The sequence below is a fragment of the Strix uralensis genome, chromosome 22 (genome assembly GCF_047716275.1).
Source record: "Strix uralensis isolate ZFMK-TIS-50842 chromosome 22, bStrUra1, whole genome shotgun sequence".
Taxonomy (NCBI): Eukaryota; Metazoa; Chordata; class Aves; order Strigiformes; family Strigidae; genus Strix; species Strix uralensis.
In genome coordinates, this window is record NC_133993.1 from 3,871,403 (window position 1) to 3,899,217 (window position 27,815).

At 47.5% G+C, this 27,815-nt stretch overlaps 1 protein-coding gene and 1 pseudogene across 7 annotated transcripts; one reads left to right on the forward strand and one right to left on the reverse strand.

Moving 5' to 3' along the window:
• Positions 1-1,634: 1,634 nt before the first annotated feature.
• Positions 1,635-16,643, forward strand: LOC141953688 (von Willebrand factor A domain-containing protein 5A-like). 7 transcript variants are annotated; one of them, XM_074892475.1, is made up of 21 exons: positions 1,639-1,736; positions 2,439-2,762; positions 3,510-3,668; positions 4,381-4,516; positions 5,294-5,362; positions 6,726-6,973; positions 7,086-7,308; positions 7,690-7,829; positions 7,962-8,076; positions 8,242-8,369; positions 8,514-8,602; positions 8,853-8,997; positions 9,407-9,489; positions 9,965-10,079; positions 10,269-10,433; positions 10,727-10,830; positions 11,078-11,256; positions 11,421-11,627; positions 14,333-14,556; positions 14,864-14,987; positions 15,164-16,643. In XM_074892475.1, exons 5-21 carry the CDS (start codon positions 5,320-5,322, stop codon positions 15,241-15,243), a joined length of 2,412 nt encoding a protein of 803 aa, XP_074748576.1. In that variant the 5' UTR covers positions 1,639-1,736; positions 2,439-2,762; positions 3,510-3,668; positions 4,381-4,516; positions 5,294-5,319; the 3' UTR covers positions 15,244-16,643. The 7 variants fall into 7 exon arrangements, with proteins under 7 accessions (XP_074748578.1, XP_074748576.1, XP_074748575.1 ...); XM_074892474.1 differs by having other exon boundaries at positions 3,510-3,664; XM_074892476.1 differs by lacking the exon at positions 4,381-4,516 and having other exon boundaries at positions 3,510-3,664.
• A 7,935-nt stretch (positions 16,644-24,578) lies between these two features.
• On the reverse strand, positions 24,579-25,517 carry LOC141953256 (olfactory receptor 14I1-like; annotated as a pseudogene).
• Positions 25,518-27,815: the final 2,298 nt, after the last annotated feature.

Here is a 27,815-nt window from a genome sequence, read left to right on the forward strand (position 1 = left end):
AACATTTTAAAATGCAGGGACTGCTGGGGCACGGATGGAAACATACTCAGTGCAGTGTCCATACTGATGAATGGAATAAAGTGGTTCAGTTCAGTGGGGAGCCCAGGGTTGAATTCATCCGTTCATCCATTCAAGCACTGAACACTGTTTATATCCAGAAGCAGACCACCAAGCTCTCAGCATTTAGCAGAAATCTCAGCAATGCTTTGTAAGAATTCTGAGAGTTTTTCCAGGCACACTTTTAATAATCAACATTGGAAAAGAAAATTCCAGAAAAACAACACTGATGAAACCCAGCTTACTGAAATGTTGAAGGGTAAGGAAAAGAAATTTCACTGTTCCAGAAGCAAATCAGGATTTGACTGTATCTATCTGTGTCACGCACGTGGACATCAGGCTACCTTGTAGCTGCTCCTCTGACAAGATTGCACACAATGTCCCTAGTGCACTTAGGTGACTCCAGCTCTCAACCTAAATAGTCCGTCCTCTGGTGAACAAGGAGGTCTTGGTGTCCCGCAAGATGTGGGCTTCCAGAGGTCACCCATAGCAGCACCCCTCCCAGGTCTGGAGCATTCACTTTTCTGCAGGTGTATGACTCCAAGCAAGTTCAGCAACGTCTAGAATAAAGACCCAAGATGACCATCTCTTCTACCAAGGTTTTCTCACTGGTCCAAAACTCACTTCCTACCTGTATCCTCCCGGACCCGATGAGGCCCACTGGAAAAGGAGAAGTCAGGGGAGAGTGTCAGGAAGGCAGGCTGAAGTGCCTGTGTTGGTGCACTTTGGCTGCAGGAATGGGATGGCTCCCTGCCCAGCAGCCACTTGAGCTTCTGGTGCGGGGGAACACGGGAGCCTTCCCCCACTTCCCTCCCCCGCCTCCAACCCCCTCACGGGGCAGGCGGTACCGGGCAGCACCCTCTTCCCACCACAGGCAACACTGCTGCAGTTCACTCTCCGAGCAGCCCCTGCCACACACAAGAGGCCTTTCCCAGGCGGTATCCCCAGCTCGGAGCCCCCAGGACAGGACCAACCCACAGCATCTTCTCGATTAGTGCTGCTCCTCCCAGCCTGGCTCCCCAGTCCTGGTCCAAAAAGCACCCTCTGTGTGGGTTCTCCATCACTCCTGCTTCCCATGGCTCCACTGACCTCCCGGAGCTGCCCAGACATCTGGAGCAACCCCACACCCAGTGCCTCCCACCCCCCAGCAGGCAGGGCTGACAGCATCTCCAGTGCCCCCAGCTCATCCCAGCAGGCAGGGCTGGCAGCATGTCCAGTGCCCCCAGCTCATCCCAGCAGGCAGGGCTGGCAGCATCTCCAGTGCCCCCAGCTCATCCCAGCAGGCAGGGCTGGCAGCATCTCCAGTGCCCCCAGCTCATCCCAGCAGGCAGGGGTGGCAGCATGTCCAGTGCCCCCAGCTCATCCCAGCAGGCAGGGCTGGCAGCACCCCTGGTTTCCAACCGTATATCCCAGAGTGCACATTTGGCAGCATTCCTTTTCCTGGAACCTGCCCAGGCACTGCGGCACTGACCGCATCTCCCATCTGTCCCTGCGGCTTCTTGCAAAGACCAGCCCTCCTCCTCCTTCTCCTCCTCCTCCTCCTCCTCCTCCTCCTCCTCCTCCTCCTCCTCCGAGCACGGCTGTGAACACCCCTTCATGCTGCAGCTGACGGGTGTCAGTCCCGGGGCCCTCCCTGTGTCTGTCTGCTCGCTGCTCCTGTTTCAGTCTGCTGTTGCATGGTGAGTGCGTTTGTCTGTGCATCCATCCTTCCTTCCTTCCCTCCTCGAGGAAGGATTGCCGACCTGCTCTGCGTGCGTGTGTGCAGTTGTCTGTCTGCGCTTGCCATACCCTGGCAAAGGCTTGGAGGCTTCTGTGTGTCTGTCTGTTTGCTGCCCCATCCTGCCAGGCCACCTAATTCGACTGGTACCTGCACGTTCGGGATCTTTGAGGTGGAGGATAGCAGGCTAAGGTCCAAATTCACAATGAGGCACACGTACAGGTCATGCTATTGGTAAACTCAGTCTCTTACCTGACAGACAATAAAATACAGGAACATGGATGTGCAAGCATCTAAACCAGGGTTTCTACTATGAAATACATCTTTAGTCTCTTATCAATTTAGAAACTTCCAGTCTCATCACATAGGTGCTATTTGCCCAGGAATTCCTCTGACGAAGGGGTCCTCCAGAACCCGGAGGATTATTGAAGCACAGGTTAAAGAAACTGGCAGCAAGGATGGCTGACCAAAGATAGAAGGTCTGAGAGCAGCAGAGAGAGCGCGTGTGCTTTCTCGTACGAGTAAAGCGAGGAGAATGATACCTGTCCTTAACGTCTGGTGGTGAGTGAAGTCCAAATCCCTGGTGTCGGGTTTGGATCTGCTGACTTTCCTTCCTTTCTTTTCTTCTTCGACTTTTCTCGCTCCCTGCTTTTGCTCTGCACAGATCCCAGACTTACACGAAAAATTTACGTTGATTCTTGTGGAGTCGTTTGAGATTTACATGTGCTAAGAAAAAGGGAGCATTAACTCGGGCCTGTCTGGGGCAGCGCTGGCATGGAAGAGCTGTCAGTGCTGGGCTGAGTCAGGGGAACCGCGGATGGTTCTTTGCCTGGGGACAAAAGGGAGGTTCCTGAGAGCCATTCCCTTGGAAATCCCACCCCGCGCAGGATCATCAAGAGCTGACAGCTCCTCCCAGCTCCCTGGGTGCTGTGTTATCATACGTGGGAGGGACCGGCATAACCGCGCATCGCACAGTCCCGGCCGCAAGGTTAGAAAACCTTTTGGAGACTGTTCCTCCGCCCCCCACCCCGATTTTGGTAACAGTTACCGCTTCAATCCTGGGTCGGATTTCCACCAGTTAGGGTTACATCTGCCCCGGTATCCGGCAGACCCGTAACCCGCTGTCACCACGCCGGCTCCATCCACAGCGTTATAAGCGGAGCGAGAGGGCGACGGTGGCTTCCCCCGCGCCGTCCCCTTCCCCCCGCCTCCCCGCTGAGCCGCGCTGGAGGGGGCCCGCCCCTTCCCTGGGCTCGTTTCCAGGGAGGGACACCCCGTTAAGGCAGGCGGCTCTTCCCGTGCCCGAGGCAGGGGCGGCCGGGCCGATGCCCCCGGGCTCCGCGCTGCCCCTCCCGCCCCGTCCCTCGCCGCCTCCACGGCCGGCGGCCGCAGGGAGATGCTGTCGCTGCGCTCCTGCCCCGTCCCCGCCGGGGTCCCCGAGGTCTCCCGGCCCCGCCCTCCCCTCCCAAGCGGCTCGTGTCTCAGCGGTGCCCGGGACGGGCCGCCCCTGCCCCCGCCCCGTCCCCCCCGGGACCCCCTTGCGCTGCTGCGCCTGCAGCTCACCCGGGGCTGCAGCTTCAGCTCCAAACGTGCCCGTGTCCGCTCCGAGCCCGTTAGCAACAACCAAGCACAGCACATGTTCTCCTTGCCCTACCCCGCGCTTCTTGAGGCACTTTAGTACTTCAGCTGGGCTGGGACATTCAGATAATTCCTCCTCACTTTCCCGATTCACCAGGAAAACCACCTGGGCCAAGTTTGTTGTGACTGCCCTCCGCGGCTGTGTGCGGGGACCAGCCAGGCTCTCAGGCTGCATCTTCCTCATTATCCTTTCTCCAGAAAAGTATTTCTTACTGGGACCCACGGACTGTGCCAAAGGCTTTGCCCCAGGCGGTAGGTGCTGCTTCGCCATGATCCCAGTAGGAAAGACATTCAGATTCTGCAAAGCATACTTTGAAATGTCATTTCTTAGAGCTGACACTAGAAAGGAAGAGAGAACAGCATAGATAATTTTACGCCCCCTCAGATGCTGGGAAACTCGGGTTGTGCAGCATCGAACAGGCCTCTAATCAGCACAGAGCACATTACAATGCGCATGTTCCAGAGCCGGCTCTGTTCCAATGAGCTGCCCGGGGTTATCCTGCGGCCGTGGGATTATGTGCAGCGCAGCACAGGCCTGAAGGTCAAGCTGTTATGTGCAGCGCGGTGCAGTCCTGTCCCGTGCCTCCTTGGGTGAACTGCTACGTGGACCACTAACTCTTCAGCGTACAATGGTCCCCCCATCAGGATCGCTACAGCAGAGAATGCACATCCCTCCTTCCTTTCCTCGTTCGGTCTCAGCTCACATGCCCCTCACCCCTCATTCATTCCTCTGCCCCATTCTCACCCCCTCTTTCTGTGCGCACTGGCAAAACCCCTGCAGAAGTTTAGAAGTTAATCTGAATGTATCTGTTTTAAATACCTACAATACCATAATAATCTTGAACTGAATCCTACTGTTGTGCTAAGAGGAAGAGGCCCTTCCTCATATTTAAATTGAGGGCTGAGATTTAATTGTTGAAACACAGGTGGCTAGTATCATTTCAAATGTCCTGTCATTTCTAAGATAGATACGTGACGCCAATGCGTACAGCACAGCTACAAGAGACAGCTAGATTGGGTTTCTTCACCTTTGTAAGGACCACTCACCTGTGCTAGGGCTCCTCACTGCAAATGACCCTCCTGTCCAATGTTTTGACAACTGAGGTAAGGCTCTACTCAGTGTTGGAAGAGTTCAGACCACTGACCTGTACACAGACCTGATGGTTTTAGGTGCCTATTGACAGATGAGTCACAAACCAGGCACATTCCACGCAGCCGCATTTGCTCATCAATTCCTCCAACACCCTCCCGCCCCCCACTTCCCTGGATGTGCATCCATGCATCCCAACTGTAAATTCATTCATCCATTCCCCTCCCCAAATCCCCATATAGTCATTTTTTTTCTGCCATTCACTCACTCTTACTGCCACAAAATACAGCCCTCTCCGACTCTCCAGCTACACCACTCTCCTCACACAAATCCATGCGTTTCTCCACCCATTCTCCCAGACCATGCTTTCCCTGCTCTGTCCAACCTTCTGCCCATTTCTTCCTCTGTCAGCACTGGTACCGGTGTCCTCCAGGTGCAGCTATCACTGCTCAGGCCCAAACTCATGCTGTGCCTTGTGTCTCAGTCTGTGACCCACCATTGCTCCCACCTTCCCTGTGCTCTAATCTGAATTAAGCACCACCACCCCGTTGAACCAGTAAGCATTTTTGACACCTGCAATTCCCATTCCCGGCTGTCTCCTACTAATCTGCTCTGAGGCTGGTGAGAGAGGGGCAAAAAGGATCCTGACGTGGGATGTGAAGAAGCAAAGAGTCATCCTGGCCCATGTTGGGGGGAGTGTGTGTCCATATCTTGGAGGAAGGGAAGATGGAGGTGCCCAGTTTTTTTTTCACGAGGTCCTCATAGCTCACTTTATGCTCTTTTGCACACAGAAGCTGTCTTCAACCACAGAGTCAAGATGAGGAGAAGTGGCATCCTGAGAAAACAGTGTATCGCTAGGGGTGAGTTGGGGCCAGAAGGGTGGCATCTGTGAGCAGTGGGGAAGATTTTAGCTGGGGGAATAGTGTGGGAAGAAACTGATCTCTTGGGTGATCAGCCAGGGAGGCACATCTCACCATGTTCTGGGATCTCAGGGACATGGCCTGTAGTCAGCCTTCACTTTTTCTGGCTGGCGTAGCAGAAGGTATTTTTGTGTGATCCATCTCGGGAATAGGGCTGACGGCTTTCCAGGGAAACCATCACAAAGTGGGAGGATAATGCAGAAGAGATGTCTGCTACTGTGGGATGGGGGGCAACACTCCTCAGTGCCATGATATTGTATCATCACTTAGTGTGTTGTGTTACCTAGGCACATCACTTGATTGGTGAGCTGCATCGTCCCCTCCAGGTACCATCTTCTGTACACCATCCCCATCCAAGACATTACAGCAACCCCTACGAAGGTCTTACACCTTCCTTTGCTAAGTGTAACTCTATTCCTACTACAGTGTTACACCATTCTTTACTAAGACACTACTCCAACACATTTTACCATCAAGTTTGATGCCCCACTGATGCCAAACCTTGCCCTAAAATGAGATGCTCTTCATCTCAAACCAAGGGCAAAGGTATGGAGAAGGTTGCCTTTCCATGGGCAGCTGTCATAGCAGGCAGAGAGGTCACCAAAGCCATCTTCCAACCAAATTCACATTTACACATTGTTGGCCTTAGATAAACCAAACCCTACAAGTATGACAGGTGAGAAAGGGAGGTCAGCAAGAAACATCTCTGCTGCTGACAATGAAAAGGAGATGAGGTGACTTCCTGTGACTCTACCTTTGATGCCATGCGAAATGCCCTTTGTACGGTCCCCCTTCCCTTCCAGTAGTCCAAAATGAGCAGTATATCTGCTTGAGTTGAAAATCAAGCTCAACTCTTTGGAGCATTAGTCTCAAAGCAGATGGCGGGACCTGCTCCTATCTCTGAGATACGGTCTGAGGGTTTGAGGAGCTGCAGGGCACCTCCTGCCATTTCCATGAAGCTCTATTGTGGGACCGTCTTATGCTATATGCTGTGGGACAGACAGACCCCTCTTAATGCCATGGTAGGCCTGAACTAACATGTAGCATGGCACAGTTGTGTGATCTGAGGGCACAGCTGCCACGTGCATTGAGCAGAAAGGGACTTAGAGCGCTGAGGAACTGTGGTCTAAGGGAAACATGTTGGCAGCCTCCGGGACCTTTCATTGCTATTTGTCAGCTTCTGCAACTGGCATTTCTGTGACAGGTTGGGGCACGCAACTGTTTCCCACTACAAGTAGATGCCCCAAATTTAAAGTTTCCTATGGGCAACCAGGGAGTCTGACAGCTGCTGTGTCTTCCTCAGGCTTCTTCAAGAGGAGAATATGGTTCTTTTCTTCCTATTCTGATGTGGAGCTGGAAACTGTGACAGTAAATGTAACCATCCAGGACTTTGTGGCTGATGTGGTGTCTGAGCTGTTTTTCCGCAATGTTCAGCAAGTCTCTAAGGAGACCATGTTCATCTTTCCTGTGAACTCTGACACTGTTGTACACACCTTCTATGCTACCATGGGGGACACTCGTATTGAAGCAATGCTCTGGGAGAAGGAGGAGGTACTGGGATTGCCGTGGGAAGGGGTGGTCCACGGGTTGGGATGAGGGGTGGAGGTGAGAGAATGAAATCCGCTGGAGACCTCAGTGACACACTTCTCTCCCTTTGTGACAGGCCCAGCAGCTGTGCAAAGCCACTTTAGGCATGGAGAATTTAAGATACTTGCAGGATCAGTGCGATCTTTGGGGCCCTGTGTTTGCTTGTTTCTTGGGGACCCTGCCTCCTAATGCGGAGGTGGCCATCAGCTTGTGCTATGTCCAGGAGCTGCCACTGCAGCCTGATGGAGCTGCCAAGTTTTTCTGGCCAAATGAGCTGTTTCCCCGGAGCAACTGCCTCAGTGAGTGATCCCCCAGGTGTGTCCCCCAGGGAGGAACACACTGCTCCCCAGTATCCCTCCAGGGGGGACCCCTGTATCTGCACAAGTGCTTCAGTGAGAGAATCTGAATATTCCCCCTTGCACCTCACAGTCAGGAACCCCACAAGTGTCCTTATATATCCTACAGCAAGAGATGCCCCCACATCCCTACACAAACCACAGTGTGAGTCTACGGATTCACCACCCCCCACCCCCCCCACCCCCCCCACCCCCCAAGCACCACAGAGAGGACATCTCAGATGTCACATTTCCCCTCTACCAACAAGACACAGTGCCCCACCACAGCTGTCTGCTGCTCTAGGGTCTCTTCTTTCACTTTCTCACATCTCTTTATCCCTTCAGGCTGGATCTCTGGGGAAAAGATGTCCGAAAATCTGCACTTCAGCATCTGTCTGAAGTCAGCCCATGGTGTGTCCCATATAGCCATTAACACCAGCTACACCCCTCTGCAATACACGGCTCCAGATCAGACATCTGCTGAGGTATGGCCCTGCCAGATGCGAGAGTCCCAAAGTGGGAGGGAAGGGAAGGGTCTGCAGCCTGATGATGCTCGTTAGGGCTCCTCAATCCTTTTATTTGCTTCTCTTTTCTCTCCACACCCTACTTGTCCTCAGTTCTCCTTGAAATCATCACCCTGGATGAAGGGTAATCTGAACTTGCTGGTGTATTACAGAGGGCCTCCCACTCTCAGAGCTGTGGTGGAGAGGCAAGATCCCAAAGCCCCACCCGGTGAGTGAGGATGGTGGAAGTGAGCATTAGGGAGAGGGTATCAGAGAGACTGGGGGGATCTGCGGGGCTTTTCAGGCAATAGGTCAGAGATGAGGACAAAAGCAAACAGACAGGGAAGGGGGCTCTAATCTAAAGATCCTCCTTGTTTCTCCCCACGCACTGCAGGGTCTCTGCTGGGAGACCCTGTGGTGATGGTGACACTGATACCCAACATTCCTGAGACGGCGCCCAATCCAGGCCAGCTTGGGGAATTCCTCTTTCTGATGGACCGCAGCCTCTTCCAGGATGCACAGGTACCACTGGAGGAGGTCTTCAGGGGGGATTTTCCATAGCACTTATGCCCAGTTGGTGGGGATAGAGGCAAATTGCTTCGTGTGGGCAGATGTTCTGCTTAGCTTCCCGATCTGAGCTCTGCACATCCCTTCATCTGTCCCCAGAACACACTGCTTTTCCTCCTCAAGAGTTTGCCTCTGGGCTGTTACTTCAACATCTACAGTTTTGGGGCCACTTTCAAAGCCTTCTATCCGTGAGTTGGGGGTGATTATGGAGGGGTAAGTAGAGTATGACTTTTGCAAGTGGAACTATGGGACAAGCTCTTGCTAGAGGGCAGCTATGGGGCAGGATCTGTTGGGGGCAGTGAGAGGGTAAGTCAGTCGTCTTTTCAAGGTGCTTCTGTAGCACTTGTAGTGAGGTAGGGCTTTGCAATGGAGTGACCATGTGAGGGTAGCTGTGGGCCACGTTTTCCCTCCTCTGACACTCTGGGTGCCCTCCCACAGGCAGAGTGTGGAATACACGCAGGAAAGCATGGACAATGCAGTGGGGCGCATCTCCTCCATCTGCCCTGATCTGGGGGGCTGTGACCTGCTGGGCCTCCTAAGGTCTATCTACAGCACTCCTCTCCTTCATGGGCATCCCCGCCAGGTATCAGGGGCCAAAGGGTTATGGGGAGGGGAATGGGTGCAAACAGTGGGGTAGAGTTCAGGGCTCAGGATGAGATATTCTGCTGCTGCTTACACCAGGAGTTGGCATGTGGGGGGCATCCTGATGGCAGAAAGTGACACCACCTTTGGGGTGGGCAGCTTAGGAGAGCTGCTGTGGAATTTGCCTGCACTTGGGGAAGGCACAAGTACCCTGTGGAGTGCCTCTGTGCTAAGAGGTGTCCTGGTGTTAATGAAAGGAGGCACACAATCTCTTTTCCTGTTTCAAGGCCAGCGGGCATGAGAGGGTAAGGGAGCAAAGTGGAGAGGCTGCCTGCATCTTAGGAGGGTGTCTTTCCTCTACGGGGGTGCCCAGCCTTCTCAATCTTTGATTCCTCTCCTCTCTCCCTCAGCTTTTCATCTTCATCCAAAGGAAGATCTCCAATGAAGAGGAAGCTGTCATGGCTGAGGTCTACCGTTATCGGGACCACCACCGGTAATGAGGGAGTCCTGTGTCTGTCCCCCAACATGCTAACTCACAGCCTTCCTCTCCCCTTGACTGTCGGAGTCCTTCAAACATTCTTCCAGATCCTAGTCTTCCTCAGATCTTCTCTTTACATCGATGGAACTTCAGCAACAACCCCCCCACATGCTTGCCTCACTTCATTAAGACTAATACTCTTCATCTAGTGGACTTCCTCTCTGAACCTTCCTCTGCTCTTCTCAGCACTTTTCCTCTTCATCCTCACCATGCAATACCTCAATGCACTCTGCAGGCCCAAAACCCATTCTCACGGTCTCATCAGGCAACATGTCTCACCCCGGAGGGAACAGGAAAACTCTGAGACACAGTTTCATTTCTATGATTAGAAGCATCCTTACCTCTCCAGACGTTGTCATTTGTACTACTCTTGTCCTTCGTGCCTCTCACCTTTGCCCCATTTCTAACCTCCCCCTCTTTTCCTGTACAGGTGTTTCTGTTTTCCTACTAACAGTTGTGACAGCTTCAACCTTTCCCAGGCCATGGCCCTGGAGACAAAAGGTGAATGTGTGTGCATCCACTCTAGGATGAGCATGACATCTGAGGTAATGACCCACGTGCCTGGGCTTCCAGCACCCCCCCTGCTCTATTCAATGCCTCCCACGGCTCTCCTAAACATGCAAGGCAATCCAAATCCACCACCCACTCCAACTCGGAGATGCCCTCCAACTTCCCCGCACCCAGAAGTGGGAGGGAACCCAAGTGGTCTGTGCTCTCTGTTTCCCCCTCACCAGGCAGTGAAATGTCTGCAGCGGGCTCTGCAGCCTAGAGCTAGTGGGATCTCACTACAGTGGGACCTTCCACCTGGCCTGGAGGTGTCAACAATCAGAAAAGCTCCTGAGGTGATATTCCAGGGACATCAGAGCTCCATCTATGCCCAGATCCATGGGCAAGCACAGGTGAGAGTGATCCAGGAACCATATGCACTGGGGCAGGGCTTTCTGGAAGGTAAGGGGCTCACTCCCTGTTTCACCTTCCCAGCACTGGAAGTCCTTCACCTCTGTTAGATCTTGGAGAGACCACTATCATCAAGGCTCTGTGAACCCTATCCTTTCCCCCAGAGACACCACTGCCTCTGCTCCAACCATGGGCATCTGCTACCTTAGTAGAGCAGGGATGGAATCTAAGTAGCCAGGCTGCCTGTGCCCAGCAGATAAACTTTTCTGTCTGACTCCTTCCCTTGTGTCACCAGGATGCAGAGGTGGATGAGGGAGCCGTGACGCTTCAGTACCACGTGGGCAGCCAGTCCTTCAGTTACACACTGAGGTTCTCCCTGTCCCCATCATCAGATGACAGGTGAGACGGTAACACACTTGCCCATGAGCCAGAGCGGCATTGGCAAGGTCTGGAGGAGGGACAGCAGGTGTCCTTCACTTGCATCCTTCGCACTGTAGCCTGAGGTGGGAAGAGAATCTCGTCCCCTCTGCCCTGATCTTGGGAGAGGACCTGGGTGACCATTACCCCACTGCCCCCTCCTCTTTACTCCATGTATCCCATGTCCCTTCCAGAGGTGGAACCAAGGACTAACTCCCTGTCCCTGCAGGCTGCCTGTGCACCGCATGGCCATGATGCACCTGCTGTGGAAACTGGACTGGGAGGCGACAAGCAGGGCAGAGGACATCTTGCACAGCGCAGTTAAGTCCAGCCTCAGCCTGGGGGTTCCGTCCCCCTTCACATCCAGTGTGGCAGTACGCATGAAACAGAGGGGTGCCTGGCACCATGGTAAGGCCGGAAACGGTGGGGGTAGGACTGGGAGGAGAAAGCGGGACTAGTTGGTCTGATGCCTCCTCACCATCTGCAGCCTCCTATCCTGTGGGCCTGACCACCCTTTTGCCTGTCTCTAAGACCCATGAGTCTAACCCCCACCTCCCTGTCTCTATCCCCAGATTCTTTGCCTCCAGACTCCTCCATGTTGTTCTCTCCCTCTTGCAACCTGGTTCCCTGCCAGCTGCTCTGGTTGCGTGGCTTCATGCCTGTGTGGTTCAAGTCCACCAAGTTTTGGATGGTCCAGAAGTGCCAGTTCTGCCTTGAGATGCTTGGTCACAAAGCCCCTGACACTGAGGCACTCACTCTGCTTTCAGCATCCTGTAAAGGTAAGGAGAAACTTCTTAGCTGAGCATTCTCAAACTGTGTTGGACTAGGGCTGAACTCTCCTTTCAGCATTTATCTTCTCACCAGACTTCCTGATTATCATTGTGCTGGGGATGGATGGAATGACAAAGCAAACTCCTGCATCTCAGCTCTGGGCTGGAAACTAGGAATCAAATGCCTTAATACGTCCCTGAAGTAACCTTATCCTTGTCTTTAACAATCCTTGACTCCATACTCAAACACTAAGTTTGTCACAAAATATCTTCACGAATCTTTAGCTTTATCCTCATATAGTTCAGCAAAAAAGAGCCAGCTAGCAGAGGCATAGCCATTCGCACAGCAGTTTCCAGGCTTCCTCTCCTTCCAGCCTTCTGCCTCTACAGGTCTGATGATAAGGAGAATTTGGGAGATTGTCAAAGACCATGTTAAATTCAGGGTATACAGAATCCGCTGACCTTCTCTTGTCCACAGTGCCAGTGACGTCATCTGAGAAGGCAGTGAGGTTGGTCAGGCAAGATTTACTTTTGATAAACCCATACAGGATGGTCCTTCTAAGAGGATTTGCTTCATATTCTTCCTAGGGACTCAGGGGAGGCTGACCAACCTGTAGGTCCCCGAACAATTTTTTCCCTTCTTGAAGATGGGTGAGATGTCTGACTCTTTTCCAGTCATCAGGATCCTCTCACAGTTGCCATGATATTTTGAAGATGATAAAGTCACTACCTTGCAGTGGCATCAGCCAACTCCTTTGGCACTCTTGGATGCACCTGATCCCATGGACTTGTGTAGGTCTAACCGACCTACATGCTTCCTCACTATCTTCTTCTGCTGTGGGTACTGCTTCACTCATACAGCATCTGCTGGGAGACTCAGAGACATGGTAGACCTGAGGGAAAACATTACCAGTAAAAATTGAGCCCAAAAAGTTTGAGACTATGACTGCCTTTTCCACATCCTTTGTCACAGAGTCCCCTGCACCACTGAGCAAGATGTCCACGCTTGCCCTAGGCTTCCTTTTGCTGTCAATGTGCTTAGAGATGCCTTTCCTGTGGTCCCTCACCTCCCTTACAAATTTCAACTCCAGCGGCACTTTCGTGTTCATAACTCCATTTCTGCATGTCTGGGCAATGTCTCTGTATTGCTTTCAAGTAGTCTGTCTCCACTTCCACCTTTGCATACCTGCTTTTTGTGTTTGATCTGACTAAGGAACTAAGGAACTAAGGAACTCTCTGTCCATCTATGCTGGCCTTCTAGCACACTTCCTTGAATTTCTGCCACTGGACTGGACCATCTTTGATCTCGGAGGATTGGATGCTGGAAGATCAAGCTGTGTTGGACCCTTTGGCCTCCACAAATTTCCCGCAGAATCCTGAACAAGGCAAAATCCATTCTTCTGAAGTTCAGGAGTTGTAATTCTGATGTTTGCCTTGCTTACTCCTCTCAGGATCGTAAACTCCAGTCTCATGATTGCTTCAGCGAATGCTGCCCTTGACCTTCACATCTTCAACCAAGTTCCTCCCTGTTTGTGAATAGCAGGTCTCTCCTGGCTGGTTCATCAAGCACCTGCATCACAAAATATGCTTCGGTACATAACAGCAGCCTCCTGGATTTCTTGCAGTGTCACGGTCCACTCGGTGGACTCGTGATGGTTCGTTTGCTACAATCTCGAAAGTGCAAAATTAAGGTGACCAACACCAAAGGGGATAGCAGTAGTCAAAGAGTGAAACTTTATTGTGTTGCCCGTGAAGCAGCACGCGATAGTTAGAGATGGGTGAAAGAAAGGAGGAAAGTAAAGTTAAGTTTAGAGAGAGGAGGGAGAGACGTTATAGCTACCAACACTGATCTCACGACGTCCTAACGGTCCCGGGTCCAGCTGATGCTGCGTCGTCGATCGTCGTGGTCCTTGATGGGGAAGCTTCCGATTTCTGTTGTCCAGAAGTCATCTTTTATGCTCAGTAACACACCTTGCTCCTCCTCTGCCTCAGGGGTCTCCGCCCTTCTCAGAATTCAAAAATCATGAAGATAATAAAAAATTATTGGAATGTCCATTCTTAGAGCTATTCAAGATTGACTACACAGGTTCCTGAGCAAGCTGTTCTAATAAGATTTTCTTTGAGTAGGGATTTGGATGAACTGACTTCCAGAGGTCCTTTCCAACCTCTGTATACCTTTAGGCCAGCCCTAGTGGCCCCTAGTTCTGGTCCAACTACTCTGTGCCCAAGTGCTTCTTTTTCTGCCCATAAAATCTCTTAAATCTGCTCCAGAACTGAGCCATGCCTGGGACTATAATGCCCATGTGCTGTCATGGAACATGGAAAGGAAGAGCTCATGCTGAGGCTGGTGAGTTTAAGAGTGGATGATGGAGAAGGACCCCTGTGGGGCCCTCAATGGTGAACATGAGCCATGAAGTGGCAGGAAAGAGTAATATTAATGATAATCATGGGAGGAATTAAAGGTATTCAGAGAGAATTATGTTGGGTAAACTAGAGCATATAGGACAGATTTTAGGATACTTACAAGGGACTGGGAAGATCTGAGGATGCTCTGGGAGGTCTGGAAAAAAGTCAGGATGCTTGTGGAGGACTGGAAAAAAAATTGGAAAGTCCAGAGAGGATGGAGGACCATTAACTATATCTGGAGAAGGCAGAATTTAAGGTTAATAGCCGTTGCCTGTCTCATGAGCTGTGTGACTGTTTCTGTCTTCCAGAGCAGGACCCTCCTCCTGAAGAGCAGCTGATGGAAGAACTGCCAGCATCTAACATCAGTTGGGACTGGACAACTTCACCACTGTCGACAAGACTGTGTGACTTCTCTGGGCTCAGGGTAGTGGTGGCACTCCAGAAAGCAAATGGCTCCTGGGCCCTCACCGCAGCCCTGGCTTCTGCCTTGGGGCTCAGCAAGGATGATGTTGAGGGACGAAGGCCCAGTGAAGTAAGCAGATCAGGGGCAGGAGCGGGGCATTGTCATGAGCTGAACCTTCCTCTGCTCCAAGTTTCCAGTCTGAGCTGAACTGAGAGGAAGAGATCAAAGCAGTTGAGATATAGAGCCTTGTGGAAGGGGGGTGTGGAGGATGTGGGATGGAATCAGCAGAGGTACCTGGGAACTTTCCAATTTTGAGCATTTCAGAAGCTTAGAGAGTTTGTGTGTATGTGTGGCGATCTTACTTTTTCCACATGCTGGTTTAGGTCTGATCTGTCTTTTTATTTCTTCTCCTTGATTGTTCTGTTTTCCCCCACAGGATATGCAGCCAACTGCCTGGGCCACCATTTTGGCTTTAGTCTGGTTGCACCAGTATAAATGGAAGGTACCTTGGTCAGAGCTTCTGGAGGGCAAAGCTTGTAGGTGGCTGCAGGACCAGGCTGGTAAGAAGATTCTGGTGGGAGGAGTTGCTTTGGGTCTTTCTCACCCAAATCCGCAGCTGACACCCTTTGACCTTTGTTCCTCTTTCCCAGTGCTCCTGTAAGGCAGACTGTATATGCACACACTGTATTCCCTTACTGAGTTGTGGTCCCCCTGTACTTTTTCTCTCTGCTTGCAGAGGTCCAGCTGGATGAATGTCTGGAGGCAGCAAATTCCCTGTTAGGCTGCTTTGTGGAGCCCACCGTCTTCAGGATTTGAACTTACTCTGCTACTGGGGGTGGGCAAGAAGCTGCATGGGAACACAGCCAGGACAGCTGACCCAAACTGGCCAAAGGAATATATCACACACCATTAACATCGTGCCTTTGTGGGACTGAGTGAGTGAGTGAGTGAGTGGCTGGGTGGGTGTTTAGTTGCTGTCCAGGGCCAGCCCACTGCAGCTGGCTTGTTCACACATTTGCTGTTTACCAAAATATAAGAGTTTCCACTGCATTCTGAAAAATAACCCTAAATGCATATACTAAACTTTGCTTCATTTTTCCACATTCTGCTTTTGTCTGAGGTACCCAAATAGTCATCTGCTCAAAATACCAGACCGCAGGGAGAAAATTCCTGTTCAGATACTACACAAAAACATCTATCTGTCTGTCTGTGTCTATCTATGCCTACCTACCTACTCTGTACCTTTCTTATGTTTTCCGTAGAAATGTAAGACCAATGTTATTTGGTTTTGCAGGCATTAATTCACTCATCCTCACAACCTAGATGACTTTTTTGTTGTTGTTTTTAAAGAAGGGTTTGTCAAATAAAGGGTGGATTTCATTGTATCACTGCAGTGCCTATGATAGGCACCCAGTGCCATTTCAGCTGTTCTGGGGTATCTGAAACACCTTCCAGGTAGGAGGCAGGATATAAAGGACTGATTTTCTGCAGTGACAGCTGGAGTGTGAATGGAATACCATGTGGCATGGGATTCAGGTGCCTAAATATGGATGTCTAGTGCTGTTTATGATGTTCTAGGCTTTTCAAGTGTATTGGGTTTACATGGCAATGTTTTGATAGTGGGGAGGCTCAGGGGTGACCTCTGTGTGAAAAGATTGCCCTGTGCCAGTCACAGATGGTTCCAAAACAGACCCACTGCTGGCCAAAGCTGAGCCAATCAGCAAAGCTGGTGGCATCCCTGTAAAAATGTATTTAAGAAAAGGTAAAAATTGCCACACAGGCAGAGCAGGAGGGGAAAAAAGAGTGAGAACAGCAGTACAAACAGCAAGGTAAGAGGGAAAGGAGAAGGTATTTCCTTGCAGCCCATGGTGGAGCAGATATTCATGCTGCAGCCCCTGGAGGATCCTATGCTGGAGCAGATGCATATTTGCTAAAGGAATTGCATCCCATGGAGAGGACCCACTCTGGAGCAGAACAAAATTGTGAGGAGGAAGAATCACCAGAGAGAAACTGCTATGTATTGATCATAGCCCTCTATCTTCCATCCCCCCTGTACAGATGGTGAGGGTGGAGGGTAGAGGAAGAGTCAGGAGTGAAGGAGTGAAGCTGAGCCTGGGATAAGGATACATGTGTGGAGGGTGTTTTAGTTTTTGACTTTGTTTCTCACCATCCTGCTCTATTTCTAATTGTCAATAAATTATATTAATCTTCCCCAAGTTGAGTCTGGTTTCCCGTGATGGTAATTTCTAAGGTCTCTCCCTGTCTTCTTCTTGACCCACAAGCGTTTTCACTTATTTTTCTCCCCCTGTCCTATTGAGGAAGAGGAGTGAGAGAGGAGCTGCATGGGCATCTGGCAGCTAACTGAGGTCAAACTCTAAGAAAAAATCATCATATTTTTGTAGTGGTTACTTTTCTACATCTACACTTTTAATGGTGAATTTTTGGGCAGTTGAATCTCACACTTAAGATTAGGTCAAATTAACCCCATCTTCAAGGATGGTTACAGCATCCAGAAATCCCCCCAAATATTAACACAAAGTTGATTTCCTACCGCAGAACTTCTTAATGGCTTCCGGGACCTCCTTGTTTCTGAGTCTGTATATGAGGAGATTTACCATTGGGATCACAATTATATAGTAGGTGGACAATGCTTTATTCAGATTTAGGGAATTATTGGCAGGTGGTAATATATACATGACAGCAAGGATCCCATAGAAAATAGAGGTCACGATGAAGGGAGATGAATGAGTAGAAATGGTATTCTGCAGCCCCATTGGGGCCACAGAAAGTCAAATTGGCATCAATACAATGATCACCAAGGTGACTGCAAAGCCAGTAATTCAGAAAAAAAGCTGCTAGCTGTGGAAAAATATTCTGGTTCATTACAGCTGCATAATGAAGAGGATTGCAGACAGCTAAATAGCGATCACAGGGCATCATGGCTAATAGAAGACGTTCGGTTCCTCCCAAGGAGCCAAACATACAACTATGCAGCACAGTCCCTGAAACAGAGGTTTTTTTCTCTGTGAGGAAATTGGTTAGCATCCTAGGAAAAATATTGGTGTAGCAGACCTCAAGGAAGGAAATATTACCCAAGAAAAAATAAATAGGGATGTGGAGGCTTCAGTCCACACATATGGTAACAAGAAGAGTGTTCCCGGAAACAACTACAAGATTAAGGAGCAAATTCAACACAGGGAGCCATCTCTGATGAAAATCCCAGTGCACTGAATTCGGTCACAGAAGTTCTGTTCCTAGGGTCAGCATGCAGAATGGATCTAGAGGACACACAGTCATATAAATGAAAACTCTAGGAACACAGGAAGAATTACTACACTGCTTTCAGTCCAACCTTGACAGAAGTTTGACTGTAAGAAAACTAGATTTATCTTCTTCACCAAGACAGCATTACCATAGATGATCTATCCTCCTTCATGGACAGGTTCTCATCATTCAAGTCAGAACTGACCTTTGACTGGTAGTGCCTGGACTTTTATATAGACAAACTGCACTAGAGTAAATTTCCACTATTCAGTTATGTTTACTCATTTAAGTAATTTTCCAAAAATGTCACAGAATTGCATAATAATTAGGTTGGAAGGGAACTCTTGAGGTCATCTAGTCCAAGCAGGGTCAGGTAGAACAGGTTCCAAGACTGCATCCAGTCGGGCTTTGAATATCTCCACAGATAGCACCTCCACAACATCCTTGGGCAACCCATTCCGTTGTTCAACCACTTGTACAGTAAAAATAGTTTTGTTGTGTTCAGCAACACTAACTGTAATACAACTGCAACACAACTGTAAGAAAGGCAGTACTCTATTTTAATGTTATTTTTGTAAGAATACCACTAAACTCAAAGGTCGTATTTCTGAAACTGCCCTTATTGATGTTTGTTTTCATTTCATTTGCCCTTTCTCCCTCCTTTTGATATCAAGCAAACTAACCAGGGGCTTGTCTCAGGATGGACATCAACATCTGTTTTACCACCTCTATAGACTTTTTAGGGTTTAGAAATATGGCTTAAAGAAGTTCAAATGCAACGATCCTGACTGTAAATACTGGTGTTTCATTTGCAACCACACAGAGTTATCAGAACTGCTGAAAAATTTTAAAACTTTTTTTTTTTTCCTATACCATTCAGAACAAAATCTCTGTATAGTTTGAGAATGTTTTGCTAAAGAAGAAAGCAATCACTCTGAAAGTGATGCTGGAAGTCAAACCCACAGGCTTTTTTATTTGCCTGTAGAATTAACAATATATAATATACCTAGATTCATGTCTAAGGTGGTGAACAGAGACAGAGTTCACAGTAAGTACTTTTTTCATTCATTTTATCATTTTTGTATGATGAGTGTAGCATACCAAAAAGACTTGAAGAAAAAAAAAAAGATGTATCCCTCACCACTCTATAGGTTAACCAGGTTTCACTTGTCTCTATTTGAGAACATTACATTTTAATTCAGATCATTGTATGTCTTTTACTTCAAAAGGACAGCATTCCTTCAAAGTCCCACCCTAGCAACATTAGAATGGTGTGGTCATGTGCATGCTAGGAGCACCCATCTCCATCTGCAGTTTCCTTCTGAACAGTAGAAAGCATTGGAGATGGGAATTGGGATGTCACAGCTACCAGAACCTGATGAAGAGAATATGACTAGAAAATAAGCCTCCACACCTGGTTAGGGGGGGCAATGGTGTCAGGGGAGACACGAAGGCTACAAGAGGCATCTCATGTCACCGGGAAGTCCTTTGAACTTTGAGAAAAAAATAACCAAAACCTACTTGAGCATGTGATTGCCAGTCCTAGAGCCCACATGGAAGTATATGGGGTGTTTTTACAGCATATAGACATCAAAAATTAGAAGTGTGCAGGGAAGGTAGCGTTGATGGAGTTGACCTGTGACTTGTCCTGCAGTCTTTCCGCAGCTGGTGCTCTTCTTGACATTCAGCAGAGATTTCTTGGGCTCCCTTGTAAAACCCTTTGTTTCTGAAAGATCCCGGCTTCTTTTTATTCCAGATTTTGAAAGAAGATGGGGCTCAGAAGTCCTCATCAGAGAAGTAGACACATCTTCAATAAAACTGGAAGCAGTTGAGCTACTGAGGAATCTTTCTTGCTTTCCTCCTTCCCTCCTCTCAATGCACATTTCACATCCAAAATCCTGGTTCAGCCTATGGCAAAAACACCACAAGGGAATGAAGGAGTTCTACATTCAAGATTAAAAGCAAAGATGTTTGGTGATAATTGAAAGTATTTCTGGTTCATTCTTACTGCCGAGATAAGACTGGTATCAAAAACAGAGTGCAGAAATCAACCCAATATCATGGAGCCTATCCTCCTTGCACTGGAGTATCTTTCTGAACAACAGATTACCTTTTCCTGCTTTTTGTTGTCATTTACCAGGTTACTGTGAGTGCAAACATCCTTATACCTGCTCTGGTTGCAACTGATCAACACCTTTATGCACTGATGTACTATTTCTAGGGATGCTGTTGTCCTTGGGGACTGATTATGCCTCCACCATACTGCTTAGGATGCTGGCCAGTCTCCTGACAGGGGCAGGAGAATGTCTGCTAGCGCCTGCCTTACACAAATGTTCTTCTTTGGTTCCTTGGGAGCTCTTGAATGGCAGCCATGTCCTGTGATTGATATTTGGCAAGAGGTAAGCCATGATATTATACAGACCAGGTGAACCACAAGTCCTGTCTCTGGCTTGAATCCATTTCCTGGAGAAAATTTTTATAGCTATTGCTATAATAACATCATTGGTGTCTGCACTAGCTCTAGTCTCGTGAAACTCCACCTCGAGTACTGCATACAGCTTCGAGGTCCCCAGTAAAAAAAACCCATGAACCTGTTAGAGCAGTCCAGAAGAGGGCCAGAAAAATGATCTGAAGGGCTGGAACACTCCTTCTATGAAGAAAGGCTGAGACAGTTCAGGTTGTTCAGCCTGGAGAAAAGAATGCTCCAGGGAGACCTTATGTCAGCCATTCAGTATAAAAAAGGCGGCTTATAAAAGAGATGGAGAGCAACTTTTTTCCAGGGCCTGTAGCAACAGGACAAGGGACAAGAGTTTTAAACTGAAAGAGCGTAGATTAAATTGGATATAAGGAAGACATCTTTTACAGTGAAGGTGGTGAGACACTGGCACAGGTTGCCCAGAGAAGCTGTGGATGCCCCATCATCGGAAGTGTTCAAGGTCACATTAGACAGGGCTTTGAGCAACCTGGCCTAGTGAAAGATGTCCCTGCCCATGGCAGGGAGTGTTGGACCAGATGGTCTTTCAAGGTCCCTTCCAACCCAAACCATTCTATGATTCTATGAACCTTCTGTGGTCCCAATGAAAGAGAAGACTTCTCTGATTTCAGCCCTGTAGCAAAACCTTCCTGCAGTGACACCTGGCTAGTTCAGCTTTATCTTCACTAGTGAAGAGTCACTTACACACCCACACTTCAGGTTGCTGGCACCACAGACTGCTGTACACACATGTACACACAGAATAAAGAGTTTCTTAATGTAAAATAGTGGAAGGTGGATTTTATGAAGGAAACAAGACAGGCTGCAGTGATCAGGGGCAGGGCATGATCAGACAAATGTACAAGGCAAACAGCCACTGCTTACCTGTGAAAGGACCCTTTTATTCCCTTATGCATTTACTTCCCACACTTGTTGCTCCCCAAGTCACTAAATCCCCCCCTTTTCCCACCTTTGATCCCTCCCCTAAACATCCCACAGTAAATCCTGTCTAATCCCAAAATGCTCTTCCCCTGTGGAGGGGATGTCCTTCTCCCTTAATGTGTCCCACATACCTTTGCACCACCCCCTCTTAGTCGCAAAAGTGATCTGGAGAGCTCCTCCTGGTGACTCATCTTGATGAGTTTCATGCCTGGATAATGAGGCTGATGGCTCTTCTGGGACAGACCTGGGAGGAACCTGGACAAGGTTCTGTTTGAGTTCCCCTGCCTGTCATTGTGCCTCTGTGCTCTTCTGGGTTTTTGGAGATGGACCCTTGATGGGCTGGTGGCTCTCCTGTGATGGGCCTGGGAGTAGCCAGGGGAGGTTATTAATCAAGTTACTCCTTCTGATACTGTTTCTCTGTGCCGCCTTTGTGTGTGCAGATGAGTCTCTTATCACTTTACCTAACATAGACACGAACTTCTGAGACAGAATCCTGAAATTACTTTTTTTGTTAATGGTGTTAACAAAGGGGATAAAAGAACTTATCGACACCAATGTGATGCAGATAAGCAGAGATTCCTTTATTAATGGCCGGGTGCACAGGGGAGTTGTCTCACCAACAACGCACACCTAACTCGTGTAACATGCTGATTATATAGGATACAGTAATACATAGTAATCAAGTTCTCATACATAAATATGTTAATTCCCATAACTCATTTTCTTATTCCCAGCTCTTTCTGGTCACGCACACTTGAGTCCTGAAATGAGTCAGGGGCTGCTTTTCTGACCACCATGGACCACTGACTCGAAAGAAAGACCCTCCAATGTCCTTGACTCAAGGATTTCAGCTCACACTGCAATTTTAACATGCTTTGAGGCCCTTTCACAATGTATCCTTTAGAACATCTGTTCTACAGGGCAATAAACCGTCCTTACCTGAACAGCCTAACAAGAGTACCTGGTCATGAGTCTTATTCTTTGAATAGAAATCTGGTTAATGATTATTACCAGCCTACACGGCCTTAGCCTGGGACTTTACAAAGGACTTTGTAGCAGCATAACTGGTTCTATGGTTACTCTAAATATTCCCTTATTTAAATCCAAATCACCAAAAATCATTAAAATCAGTTCAAATTAATAACAAATCAGTAACAAAGGCAAGCAGCAGGCATTCAAGAGGGACATACATCTCACATGTCTGAACTGGAATGAAATGCCCCACACTCTGGAAGTTCCTGTTTCCTTCTGTTGATTCTAAATTAGACCTCAGGAACTGTCTTTAGAATTGCCTAAGTACAGTTCATTTCAGCTAACTTCAGTCTTCTGCAAGGTAGATATTTGCACCTAAACTAGTCATAGAATTATAGAATTATTGAATATCCTGAGTTGGAAGGGACCTACAAGGATCACTGAGTCCAAGTGCTGACTCTGCACAGGGCAACCTAAAAATTAAACCATGTATCTAAGAGCATTGTCCAAGTGCTTCTTAAACACTGACAGGCTTGGGGACATGACCACTTCCCTGGGGAACTTGTGTCAGTGCTTGGACACCCTCTCAGTGAAGAACTTGTTCCTAATATCGAATCTGAACTTCCTCTGGTGCAGCTTTAAGCCATTCCCTCACATCCTATCCCCAGACACCAGAGAAAAAAGATCACCACTAACCTCTCTGCTCCTCTTCATGAGGAAGTTATAGACAGCAACGAGGTCACCAGCCACCTCTTCTCTAAGTTCAACAAACCTAGTATCCCCAGCTGCTCCTCATAATCCTGTCCTCTCTTCCCTTCATCATCTTTGTGCCCTCCTACGGACATATTGTAAGATTTGTATATCCTTCTTATATTGTGGAACCCAAAGATTCACACAGTACTTGAGTTTCTTGTATCAGAAGTAGTGTGGGCAGCAGGACTAGGGAAGCGATGGTCCCCCTGACCTTGGCACTGGTGAGGCCACACCTTGAATACTGTGTTCAGTTTTCAGGTCCTCACTACAAGAAAGACATTGAGATGCTGAAGCATGTCCAAAGAAGGGCAACGAAGCTGATGAAGGGTCTAGAGCACAATTTTTAGGAGGAGCAGCTGAGGAAACTGGCGTTGTTTAGTTTGGGAAAAAAGAGGCTGAGGGGAGACCTTACCACTCTCTACAACTACCTGAAAGGAGGTCATACCAAGGTGGGTGTTGGTCTCTTTTCCCAAGTAAGAAGAGATAGGACAAGAGGAAATAGCCTCAAGTTGCACCAGTGGAGGTTTAGATTGGATATTAGGAAAAATTTCTTCACTGAAAGAATTGTCAAACACTGGAACAGGCTGCCCAGCAAAGTGGTTGAATCACCATTTCTAAGAGGCATTTGAAAGATGTGTAGACATGGGGCCTAGGGTCATGGTTTAGTGGTGGACTTGACAGTGCTACATTAACGGTTGGACTCGATGATCTTAAAGATCTTTTCCAACCTAAATGTTTCTATGATTCTATGAGGTGAGGCCACCCCAAGGCTGAGTAGAGTCAAGTCACTCCTGCACCTGCAGGACATAACAGAAAGCCAACAGGAGAACCATGCTTTTCAGAAACAGCAACTGCAAGCCTAATACAGCACCCTGCAGAGTTTAAAACATAGCTGCTTAGTCACTTGAATCACTCCTCCACACTTAGTCAAAGGCAATAAACAGTACTTCTTCTTACAGGGTTATCTGATCTGAAAGCAAAAGTAAGATCTGGTGTTTAAACTCACTCACAAAACTTTTGTGATTTCCAACAAATGGAAATGATTCAGCTGCTCAGAATTAGGTCACAATGATTCCATTCTGTAGGGGTTTGGGGGTGAGAGTGGGAGCAGATAGAAGAGAGTAAAAATTTACTTTGAGAAAAGAAGATGTGCAATTATTTAGGTTGTTTGGGTGAGTTACAGAGCAGATCTTATGAACAGTCATTTATTTAGATTTAAAGTGATGATAAAAAAGATGCACATCTTGCACTCTCATCACAGTAGTACTTGATGTACCTGTCACAATAAAGAAACAACAAACATTCCAGTGGTGACATAACCAAATGGACACCACCAGAACACCTCTCTGGGTTTCTCATCATGTTTGCAAATAAATGTCCTGACCTCTTGGATGGTGTCTCACACACACACACTGAGATACGTCCCTTTTCCATAACAGCCCCATTATAAATTATGCTCCATATGCATACAAAAAGCAGAGGGAAAGTGAGATAGAGACATAGGCAGGCAGGCATATGTAAAACGTTTGTGAGCATTACTGAGGATTTGTTCCATTACTGATATAACATTCTGCAAAAGTTTCTGCCATCAGCAAGTCAAAATTACCTGTACAACAAATCTTTAAAAAATCTTCTCCAAAAAAAAGTCAATAATCTCCTCTGATACCAATGATATAAAGGGTCTGTTACTGGAAAATGAAGTGCTCATTACCAAGAACACAGAGGAAGTCTAATGAAGAAAGACTGATCATTTATTTCTGCATAGTAATCTGTGGTCAGTTAATTTTCACATGGCAGCTTTGATGTCATTGTTTCTCATGGTGTAGATGACTGGATTTATCACTGGTGGCAGCACAGAATAGAGAAGAGAAGCTGTTGAGGATTTGGAGCTGATGAGGATTTGGAGACAGGCTTAAGATAAGCAAAAGAACCAGTGCTAACAAACACGGAGACCACGATTGGATGAGGGATGCAGGTTGAAAAAGCTTTTTGCTGTTTTTTCTTGACAGGAATTCTCAAGACCACACTGAAAATCTGAATATAGGACATACTTATAAAAGCAAAACAGATAATGGCTACAAGGAAACTAAATGTAAGAACCCCAACTACACTAAAGTATGAATCAGAGCGGGAAAGCTTGAGAAGCTGTGGAACTTCACAAAAGAACTGGTTAATGATGTTGAACTTGCAGAAGGATAAATGAAAGATGTTCCCAGTGAGGAGAGCAGAATAAGGGATGCAGCTGAGCCATGCACTGGCTGCCATGTGGATGCAAGTAGACCCCTTCATGATTATCTTGTAGTAAAGAGGTTTGCAGATGGCAATATAATGGTCATATGCCATGACGGTGAGTAAAGCAAGATCAGCAGCACCAAAGACATGGAAGAAAAAGACCTGGGCAGCACAGCTGGGATAGAAGATGACTCTGGTATTCAAGAAAATTGGCCATGGATCTAGGGAGGGTTACAGAGATGGCTGAAAGGTCTAAGACAGACAAATTCATCAAGAAGAAGTACATGGGGGTGTGAAGGTGATTACTGACAGCTATGATGACAATGATGAGAAAGTTTCCCACCACAGCAGCCAGATAAATCCCCAGAAAAAACATAAAGTGGAATATCTGCAGTTCTTGAGTATCAGAGAATCCCAGGAGAAGCAACTCTGCCACAGTGCTTTTCTTGGGCATTTTCTTTCCAGACTGTTGGTGAAGGGAAAGTCAAGGATTTTGGTTGAGACTTCATGGTCGGCTCCATAGTCTCTCCACTGCCTGAATTTCACAGTTGCCCTAAACATATTTTGCTCACTGAAGACAAAATGCGTGAATTTCACATGACGGACCAAACTATACCTCAGAAACAAATCCCCCAGTAATCATAGTTCCACATGTTCTGGAGAACATGTCGTACGAGGAGTGGCTGAGGGAACTGGGGTTGTTTAGTCTGGAGAAGAGGAGGCTGAGGGGAGACCTCATCGCCTTCTACAACTCCCTGACAGGAGGGTGCAGAGAGGGGGATGAGTCTCTTGAGCCAAGGAACCAGAGCCAGGACAAGAGGGAATGGCCTCAAGCTGTGCCAGGGCAGGGTCAGACTGGCTCTTAGGAAGGATTTCTTTGCAGAAGGGGTTGTTGGGCGTTGGAATGGGCTGCCCAGGGCAGGGGGGGAGTCCCCATCCCTGGAGGGGTTGAAGAGTCGGATTGACCCAGCACTTAGGGATCTGGTGGAGTTGAGAACGGTCAGTGTGAGGTTAATGGTTTTACTGGATGATCTTCAAAGTCTTTTCCAACCTTGATGACTCTGTGATTCTGTGATTCTGTGATAAGCCATGATCGCTAACAGGAAACACTCAGATGTGATGCAGAGAATGATCAAGTTTAATTGCAAAGCACAAGCTGTGAAAGAAGACGTCCTTTCTGACAACAAATTTATCAACATTTTTGGCACAATATCTAATCTGTAGCAGATCTCAATCAAAGACAAATTCTTAAGAAAAAAGTACATGGGCGTATGAAGGGCAGGGTCAACAGCTGCAATGAGGACAATGAGAATGTTTCCCATCATAGTGACCGTGAAGACCAAGAGAACTACCACAAAGAGTAAGAGCTGGAGTTGGACAAGATGAGTGAAACCTAGCAGGATGAAATGAGTTATTCTTCTGATGTTTCCCAAATTCTGATCTTCCTCATTCTCCATGTGAAGAAAAAATAAATCCAGCAGTTTAATCCCCTGTGATGATGCTGCAGATGAGTGTCTGTAGGAAGTGACAATGGAATGATAAAATAAGATGGGCTGGTTGTAGATCAAATAGCTTTATGAGCCACCTGAACAGACTTATGGAAATATCAAAATTTTTCACTTTGAAGGTCTGGATACTCATCTACAACCTGACACATAAATATATTCAGAAGCACACCCGCAAATATCCTTCCATATTTAAACCACTCACATAAGCAATCACTCAAAGACACTTGCATGCAGTTGTATGTACACACACAATCACACAGAAACACAAGCGTGTTTATGCATCTAGATGCAGAATCCCCACTCCCCCTTCCATCCCCGTCATGCTTACATCTAGTGTCCATCAGCGCACTCACTCTCAAGAATTAGAGAAGCAAATACAAAACCCCTTTATGTTCATATCTATAGAAACAACCAAAGTTATACTATTGCTCAGCATGAGCAATAGCTTTCCCCTTAAGTAGTCCCAATGAAGATAGCTTGGTTGCAATCTGTGTAAGATGTGGGAAGAAAAGCTCTAACTTGTCTTTCACTTCCACCTTACTTTAGCCCAAAACAACATCCCATGTTTCATTATGCTGAAGATGACAGTGATAAATAATGTTTTTCAGATAAAGTTCTGAACCTCGCAATGAAATCAAAGGATGTTTTGAGCTATGAGGTTGAGGAGGAAGCCAATATCTGAATGACACCTTGATTTAAGCCACATGGTGAGGATATGCTAATCTTTACCACAAAACTTCCCCCCCCCCAATATTTTATTAGCATCAAGATAATGATTCCTTTTTTTAATTTCCACTGCCACTAAACTTGACTGGGTATTTTTTGGATTTTTTAAATACTTATTTTTAAAATAAAAAAGAAAAGGATTTTCAGTTACTTGAAAATGGTTTCAAATGTCTTTTTACTCTTTTTTTCTTTCCCATAAGTTGTATGAGAGAAGGGGAAAAATTTAAATATCATTTTTTCTTTGCGTAAGACAGTTGAAAATGAAAGTTGTTTTTATGTTTTAAAACAGAATGCTTTCATAAAAGAAGGAAACTAAGAAAAGGCCAAAACTATGTAGACAAATGTAAATGCAGAAATGTAAAATGACATTTTACACTGCTATCTATTTTCCAAGAAGAACATAACACAGCTTTTCGTCATTTATTTTTGGTCTTGAAAGAACTTACCACATTAATTCGATTAACATTTCTTGTCAGATGAGTGTAGCTAGTGTAGAACATCATCAGACTTCTGTTGTG

Excerpts from the sequence above, each read along its gene's own strand:
- LOC141953688 (XM_074892477.1), top strand. The coding sequence starts at position 5,320 with ATGAGGAGAAGTGGCATCCTGAGAAAACAGTGTATCGCTAGGG. Across the intron at positions 5,363-6,725 it reads AAAACAGTGTATCGCTAGGG|GCTTCTTCAAGAGGAGAATA; the intron begins GTGAGTTGGGGC and ends TGTCTTCCTCAG. Across the intron at positions 8,077-8,241 it reads AGATCCCAAAGCCCCACCCG|GGTCTCTGCTGGGAGACCCT; the intron begins GTGAGTGAGGAT and ends CACGCACTGCAG.